Here is a 252-nt window from a genome sequence, read left to right on the forward strand (position 1 = left end):
GCGGCGGCCCGGGAGGCGCAGGGGCCGGGCCGGAGGCGGCGGCTGCCCGCGGCCCGAGCGCTGCACGCTGCCGGCGAGGTGCTGGCCGTGGCGGCCGGGCTGAAACCGGCGCTGCTGTGGGACTGCGGGCCCGCGGGCCCGGCCGAGCTGCGGCGGTACCTGGGCAGGCTGCGGGAGGCCGGGCTGGCCGCGGGCCGCCTGCACGTGCTGGCCATGGGCGGCTCGGCGCTGGTGCTGCGGCCGGGGCTGGCC

The 252-nt window shown here is 83.7% G+C and overlaps 1 protein-coding gene across 1 annotated transcript; it reads left to right on the plus strand.

Moving 5' to 3' along the window:
• Positions 1 to 3: 3 nt before the first annotated feature.
• Positions 4 to 245, plus strand: LOC121347809 (UPF0739 protein C1orf74 homolog; the record flags this gene model as incomplete). Its single annotated transcript, XM_041426727.1, has 1 exon — positions 4 to 245. A coding segment is annotated over one exon (242 nt), but the record flags the coding sequence as incomplete, so codon positions are not given.
• Positions 246 to 252: the final 7 nt, after the last annotated feature.

Source organism: Onychostruthus taczanowskii, unplaced genomic scaffold (genome assembly GCF_017590055.1).
Source record: "Onychostruthus taczanowskii isolate IOZ18803 unplaced genomic scaffold, ASM1759005v1 scaffold9330, whole genome shotgun sequence".
NCBI classification, from domain to species: domain Eukaryota; kingdom Metazoa; phylum Chordata; class Aves; order Passeriformes; family Passeridae; genus Onychostruthus; species Onychostruthus taczanowskii.